This window comes from Cucumis melo, chromosome 7 (genome assembly GCF_025177605.1).
Source record: "Cucumis melo cultivar AY chromosome 7, USDA_Cmelo_AY_1.0, whole genome shotgun sequence".
NCBI classification, from domain to species: domain Eukaryota; kingdom Viridiplantae; phylum Streptophyta; class Magnoliopsida; order Cucurbitales; family Cucurbitaceae; genus Cucumis; species Cucumis melo.
Genome location: NC_066863.1, coordinates 9,580,427 through 9,588,408, shown reverse-complemented (window position 1 = coordinate 9,588,408; position 7,982 = coordinate 9,580,427). Strand labels below are relative to the sequence as shown.

The 7,982-nt window shown below is 44.9% G+C and overlaps 1 protein-coding gene across 1 annotated transcript; it reads right to left on the bottom strand.

The window, feature by feature from the left end:
• Positions 1–2,046: 2,046 nt before the first annotated feature.
• On the bottom strand, positions 2,047–7,714 carry LOC127150222 (NADH-ubiquinone oxidoreductase chain 1). Its single transcript, XM_051087558.1, has one exon. The coding sequence runs from the start codon at positions 4,909–4,911 to the stop codon at positions 4,612–4,614; it is 300 nt and encodes a 99-aa protein (XP_050943515.1). The 5' UTR covers positions 4,912–7,714; the 3' UTR covers positions 2,047–4,611.
• Positions 7,715–7,982: the final 268 nt, after the last annotated feature.

The following is a 7,982-nucleotide window of genomic DNA, read 5'->3' as shown; positions in this document are numbered from 1 at the left end:
AGTCGCTTCGATCATTCTTTGAGCCTCGTCCGAACCCCTCCGCTAGGAGCAAAGAATTTGCGAAAAACCACTAAAAGGAGAGGCTCAAAGAAAAGTTCATATGTCCTTATCAATGAGACTGATCGATGAAGATCCATAAAGAAATAGGAAGCTTTCATTCTCTTCTTATTAGTCTCGGAACCTTGTCTCGACCAAAGGGGAAGAGGAATTATCTGTTTCCGAGGGAGAGGTCTTATTCCGGCATTGAATAAAAAGAAAAAGACGGAGTCATGAGATCTTGTTCCATTGAATCAGTCTTCTTTCATTCATAAGGGAAAGAGGGGCGAATATGCTCTCCCGTTGTCAGAGTCTTTGGCTTATCCATGAAAGAGAGAATTCTCACTTCTTTTTCTTATTCATTCAAGATCTCATACTCAATTGAGTTACTCATTCAAGAAGATCCGCAACATCTATCAAAAAGCCTTGACCCGATCCCGATCCAAGTCCGGATAGACTGATGACGAAGTACGGGATAGACTCATCAAAAGAAAAAGGAAGAAAGATCAAGCCTAGAGAAAAGACAAGAACAAGATAAGGATGCCTTGGAAAGCTGCTGATAACCTTCCACTCTTGGTCGATCCTATAGATCATTCCCTTTTCTATGAAAGAGAGAGAGATGCCTCTGACTCTCCTCTTTTGACTTCTTCCGCATCCTAAACGGGGAGATCTGCCCTCTCGTCTGCCTACGATATACGATACTGGAAGGCGTACTGGGAGCCTCATAGTAGGCGCATATACGGTTCTCGTTCTTGATCAACGGAGATTATTGGAAATCGAGTTTCAAGCCTTATTACGATCGAGCTGACCTATCTACTTATCTAGCAACTTTTCCTGCAAGAACGAGAGCTGAAAGAGAAAGAACGATTTCAACCACAGCGACTGGAACAACTAAAGCAAGAGGTAGGGACCCAACTCAATCATCATAGTTCGCCGCGCTTGGTCTCTGCTCCGATCCCGCGCCTCGTTCTTGACTCGGCTCTTCCACTGACAGGATAGAATCCTCTTGATCCTAGGCTTGATCTTTCTTCTCCGTCCTCCGGACTGACGGCTTTCCTTCTCCTAGGCTTTTCTTGGATAGGCTTGGAATTTCTTCCACTTTCACTTTCCTACTATTTCAGCTTTCAGAACGAAAAAGACAGCTTATTCTAAGCCTCCAGCTCGAACTCAAAGATAGGGGAGGCTCAAAGAATTTGAGAGTGGCTCGACCTACTAAAGAGGGAGAGAAAGAGGAATCAAGGTGCGAAGGAGCGAGACCCTTGCATTGAGGTTATCAGAATCTAGAGTGAGGTTACGAAAGAGAGAGAGAGAGAGAACTTCAAGAGTCAACAGTGCTCTTTCAGTTTCATGATCCTTGAGAGGTCTTCTCTTCTTTACTTGTTCTTTCGTTGAAAAAAAAGAAACTGATTAGTTAGGAAGGATCGGGCCCACGTAGCGGTATCTCCACCAGGATGATCCGTGGGGAAGAAGTCAAATCAGTACTCCCACTCCGCGGTCACAGCTCCCAATAGCATCTGATGACGAAGGGGAAACTCAGGCCTCAGGGGGCCAGGCCAAACTAGGTTCTATGGGGATCCGCTGTCTTGAAGCTGAAATCGACGAAAGGTGCGAAGCCTTAGAGGAAAGAGAAGATCATCAGAGCTTTATAAACGACGACGATTCATATCTTTCCTTACTTGAGCACTTTCGCAGTTTCAAGCTGATGAACCACTTTCATAGACTTCTATTCAGATGAAAAGCGGTCCGCTGCTTTGACTTTTTCTTTTTCCAACTACTGTGACGACGAAAGAAAGCAAAGAAACTCAGCTTCTTGCAGGTCCCAATAAGCAGGTAACCCACTCCGCGGTCTACTCGTCTTGGAAAGCCTCATCAGTTCAAGAAAGATTCAATCAATTTCAATCAATGCGAGTCCCACCAGGAAGGAATATTCTGAGGCGGGCAAGGAAGGAAGAGGCGGGATATGTCGTCAGTCTAGACTGAGAATGAGTTCAGAAAATTCCCTCTTATGCGCCTTCCTTCTTCGAACCTTTTGGTATGTATTGCCCCCTAACTATAGATCAGATCCACCAGACGAGAAAGTCAATTCCGCACTGCTGCTCCGTCGTCGGACTTATCCACCAAGGGAAGGGATTCCTTTCATTTCTGTGGATTGCGTTGGAGGAAATCTACCAAAGCTAGGCAGATAGATAGACTCCTTCCCCGCTGCTAAGGGAGAGCAAGAAAAAAAAGCAAATTCTTGTTTTTGACGCCCCCTTTCTTTTGGGTATGCAGGTACTCAAAGTCCTCTCACTACCAACCAGAAGACATCATCTGGCTGGGTCTTGCCGGTATCAACAACAAGAAAAAAAAAGAAGCAAATGGAAACAGCAACTAACTATGGCTCTTGGCCCAGACAAGGCCCTAGGCTACGGGGAGATCGGAGCAAGAGGGAAGGCCTAGACGAATTCTTCCTGGGCAGCTGTAAGTAGATCGAGAGGTCGTTCCGCCCCTTGTCCCCGAATAAGGGTAATATGTTCTCATAAAAGGTTGCTCCAATCTGACCTAGCTGGCGAGCGATCCCAGTTCGCAGCAGAGAACAAGACAGGAAGCGAGCCTACCTTTGTTCGCTTCTTCTCCACCAAGCACGGAAGTTTCAGGATAACTGTAGGTCGGTGGCTACCTAAGGAAACTCCGATTCGATCCGCCCCCCGGCTGGGAGGCATCTACCTCATCCCGATCACAAGGAGAGGTTCACCATGATGGGGGGTACTTCTTTTTCCCTTCCGGAAAGAATGAAATGCATAGGGGACCATCCTTTTGTTGCGGCATGCTCCTGAGATTTACGGATTCGCAGGGGGCCTCAGGCCCTACTTAGTTGACTGACAATGACAAAGGCTTACGAAACTAAGTAGGACCTTTTGAATTGAATCTTAAGTAGTGCGAAGCTGCTTTGCTCCTCTCAAGAAAGAAGACAAAGATCGAATTCAGATCTCTTTCTTCTGATCTCTAGCGTAGTGGGCTGCCTCTTTCAAGTCAAGAGAGTCAAGCTGCTTTCCTCCTTTTCAGTAGGGGAGCGAAAGGTTAGACCTTAGAAAGTCAACGAACAGCGGTTCTTCTATGTAGGTATGGCCTTCCCCCTTGACTTGACTCTCCTAACCTCGAGCTAATTCGTAACCTTTGCTACGCGTAGTAGAATGAAGGCGTAGCACCGACGCTCTCTTATCTATTAGCCTAAGCGTCTTCGCTAACTCGCTCGCCTACTATACCCTACTATACAATACATTGAGAGGGTAGGCTAGGCTAACTCAGCCGCTGACTTCTCAAAATCTAGGGCTAAGTAGCGCCTTTTCCTTTAGGTCCAAGGTAGCGTTGACAAAGAAGAAGAGAGGGTTAAAAGACAGCGATCTAGCAATAGAAATATATATAGGCCAGCAAGCGATCCCACGTAGCGGTACGAATCGAAAGATCTCTTTTTTATGACTTCCACTTCTCAAATCAAATTCCTCTGAAACTCATCTGGAGTAGCTTAATCTTAGTCTAGTTCCATCTTTGACTTAGCCCTTATCAATGAGACAATATTAGTGGAATGAACAAGTCCGGAGGACCTCGATCATTCTTTGAGCCTCCTCCTTGAATCTTGGACTCCTTTCAGTCGAGCCCTCAGTCCTTTTCACATTCTTTGAGCCCTCCGTTAGGATCAAAGAGGTCTGGAGGATCAAAGAATTTGAGAAGAATGATCGAAGCGACTGAATAGGTTCATATTCCATTTCATGACTCATCTGGAGTAGCTTAATTAGTCTCATATTCGTTCGTGAATTCCACTCGCAAATTCTTTGGTCCTAACCCTTGTTTTTGAGCCGAAGGACTTGTTTATATCCATATTCATCTGTGGATCAAAGAGGTTCCAGAGGACTAATATATATGGAAGAAGACTATACTCCTCCTCCTTTTAGTTTTTTAGTGGCATTAATTTGAATATGGATTTCTCTCATTCTTTGATAAGGAATTCGCTTCGCCCCTCTCCTTATCAGTCGAGTTATTGAATAATGCACTCCTGAAAATAGTTCAGGGATCAGGACTTCGCTTGAAAATTCTTTGAACCGGTCCGTGCTAGCTTAATTACGAGTTATTTCATAACCTACGGACGGACCTTGAATCCATATTCATCTGATAAGGATCAAAGGAGCGGTTAGGAGTTGAATGAAAGCGAAAGTCCTTATCCTTCAAATTCAATGAAAAGGAGTGCAAGGAAAGAAATCCATATTAACCTAGGCAAGGAGCAAAGAATTTGCGGACCCCTCCAAAACAAAGGTCCTCAATGAGAGGATTTCTGACTCGTCCTACGTAGCTTAATTAGTGAATATTGAGACGAGACTGAATCAATGAATAAAGTCAAAGAATTTGCGACTAAGAGCCTAGGCTTTCGTACTTATTTTAGGTTCCTTGCCAGGGCCCTATTGATGAATGAAAGAAAGGGTTTCTGAGCCCTAGCCCTGTAAGCCCACACCTGTGTAGAGTAGATCGTTCAACACCTGCGGCACAAACCCATTTTTGACCTATTGGTCCTAGTATCATAGGCGACCGAACGGCCGCCCCCTAATTACTAGACCAACCCGCTATAATAATTCCATAAACACCTAGCGAAGATATGGCAAACAAATAAAGTAGCCCTATGTTCGGATCTGACAATACAATACCATAATCAAAAGGTACAACGGCCCGAGCGACCAGACTTAACATAAATGTAGCCACTGGAGCCATTCTAAAAAGGGAGAAATTAGCACTACTTGGTGAAAGAGGTTCTTTTATCATCAATTTCAAACCATCTGCTAGAGGTTGTAACAATCCGAACGATCCCACTACATCAGGACCCTTTCGACGTTGCACAAAAGCCATTACTTTACGTTCAGCTAGCACTAAAAAGGCTACTCCTAGTAGAAGTGGTAGAATTATTCCAAGTATTTCAGCTGGGACTGCTATGTACGTTTTCGATTTTCTATTCACTGACGATCTGGCCTGGTCGACCCAATCATGATATTAATGGATCGGACCTTTTCTCGAACCGGATCCCGAGAGGTCCAAGATCGAATCCTCTATCTGAAACTCTACTGAGAATGGAAGCTTAGCCCGCCTCACTTGCTTTCTTTACTGCATAAGGGCATAAACTCAGTCAACGGATTTCCCTCTAACTAGCGGCTGAGAGTAAGCAAGCTACCTTCATGAAATTGTGGTTGAGTCAGAAGAATCAAGGTCTTTGATGATTGAAAAGACTATTTCAATAGTCTGCGAAGACAGAAAAGAAGATAGAGATGTATGAAAGAGAAGATAAGAACTTGATAAACCAAATAAACAAAGAAACCTATCCGCCTCAAATTCTTCTCCACAAATTCTTTGGGCCTCAGTAGCTTAATTATGAGTGGAATGAAAAGCTCAAATTCTTCGATCATTCTTTGACTTTATTCATTGATTCAGTCGAGACCTCCTCTCCTTTCAGTCGAGCCTCTGGACTCGTTTGAGTGTCCTTATCTAATGAGACCTGTGGATAAACAAGGGTTCGGACGGTTTTGACGGAGAAGCAAAGAAGACACGCAGCAAGTCGAGCTCCTTTCGTCTTCCGATAATAGAAAAGCACTCAACCTTCTACCTACGTCTTCCTTTAAGCCCTTTTAGTAGGTTAAGACTGAGAAGGAGCTCTTTCTTTGCACTCCGCGAAGCTCATAAGAAGAAAGATCAATGAACATCCATAAATCAAGAGTGAGGAAGATAGAGAGAAAGAGTCAGACCTATACGAACTCTAGTCCACTCATTCACGATCAGAAAGTCAAGAAAAGAGAGCTCATTAACGAGAATGAAAGAAGACAGGCGATTGGCCTTACCATGATCGATCTCTCATGAGGCATACTCCGCGACTTAATGAACAAGAGCTGCCACTGCCTCTGGGAGAACAGCCTTTTGATCGATCGATCCGACGATAGGCTTTCGTACTGATTTTAGGTTCTGCCGTAGGCTCGGTAAAAAGCTTAGCGAAAGGTCTTCCTCGCGCCTTCGCTGATCTTCTTGGTACGGAATTGCCTTTGTCTGAGTTTTGGGGTTCTTTGTGCCTTTGGAGACAAATTCAGGTTTTTCCATAAAGAAATAGGCTCAAAGAATGATCGAGGAGCGAAAGGGGCTCGACTGAAAGGAGAGGAGCGAAAGGGGCTCGACTGAAAGGAGAGGAGCGAAAGGGGCTCGACTGAAAGGAGAGGAGCGAAAGGGGCTCGCATTAAGCTACGGAGGCGCAAAGAATTATAGAGGGCTCGACTGCGAAATGAAAGACGTTCGGACAGAGGTCACACACCGATCCGGCGTATCTTAAGCATATGTGCACCTGCACTTTTCTTACTTAACAAGTTGGCTAAACTAAACCTCAAATAAATACGAAAGAAAGCCTATCTTCCTTTATTGAAAAGCAAATAAATACGAAAGAAGAATCGCTTTCGGTAAGTAGGTTTAGTAGGTTCTGACTTGAAGTAGGGTTGGAGAAGGAGCTTTGACTTTATTCAATGACTTGTGAGACAGCCTTTGAGATTTTCTCTATTTTCCTTGGAAGCTCCCTACTCGAAGTACGGATGAGGCTACTACGGATCTCAGATCCTCTCCTGAAACCACTTCTGCTACCGATGGAAGATAAGCTAGAACCGCGGAGTGGGCTGAATTCATATTCGAGGAGTTTTCTACCCTTTTAGACCAGATCCAATTAGTCTAATGGGGATCGTTGGTAACTCATATTCATTCAGCCTCCTTCGGAGCTTTCGGTGCTCGACTGAGAGGAGAGGACTAATTAAGCTACGTAGAACCAAAAACGTGGAATATACTCAAAAGGAGGGAAGAACTCGACTCCCACGGGGCCGTTCGAAGAAAGTCGACTGATAAGGAGACAAAAGAAAAGGAGCGCTTAGGAGTTTCAAGCGTAGTCACTAAAAGGAAGAAACTCGACAACTAGACTTCCAGGACCAGGTAGATTGGCTCGACTTAAGAGGGGAGAACGACTGGTGACCTGATCTGGATTTACCGCGTAGTGGGTTTCGTAACTACCCTTCCTTCATTCTCGTATAATCAGGTTCAGTGGAGAACTCTCATCTATTATCTGAAAAGTGGCTTTTCACGAAGAATCATGGGATAAACTAGGCTTTTGATTACAATGAAAAGAAGAAGCTCTATTTGTGCGAACATGAAAGCGAAGAAGACTCACTTCTACCGCCTAAGTCAGCGTAAACACCGGCTTATGGTGCATCCTCTACTTCTGCCCTCTCTCTCTAATTCCTGCAGCAGAAAGGGAGACTGAAAGAGTGGCTCGTCGAGAAGCGTCTGAGTTTTCTCTGACCGGCCTTGACCTCGTCCATGGGGCTAGCCTCTGATCTCCTTTCATAGGCTATCAATCCTAAAGGCTTGTCGGCCAAGTGGCGTCTAGCTAATCTCGCTAATCAGGTAAGTACAAGTAAACCCTATCATAAATACTAGAAGCAAGGGTCAAGCTGCTTTTCGCTCCTTTCAACCCGTGGATCCCCCCTATCTCTCGTAAGGACCCTCTCGCGTGCCATATTGATCTTGGTACTTGGATTGAGATATCTCGCCCTTCTTTATCCCCGGAAATGTGGGGTGATTAGGCTTGAGATTTGCCTTGGCCTGTAGATCTCATTTACGATCGATTTCATTCAAGAACCACGCTCTGTAGGATTTGAACCTGCGACATCGGGTTTTGGAGACCCGCGTTCTACCGAACTGAACTAAGAGCGCTTTCAAATACGAAGACCTTTACTGCGTAGTGGGATCGAGCGCAATTACAGTCGTTCTCACCTAGAAAGCATATTAGCTGACGGGGCGTCCTATTGAGGCTAGGGCGCGTCCAACCCCAACCTTCAACTTCTGAAACCCATGCACCTAAAATGCCTTCTTTCTTAGGGAGAATGTGAAATTGAGTAGGGGTA

What these genes read in the sequence shown, in the direction of transcription:
- LOC127150222 (XM_051087558.1), bottom strand. Translation starts at nt 4,911, where the DNA reads ATGGCTTTTGTGCAACGTCGAAAGGGTCCTGATGTAGTGGGATCGTTC.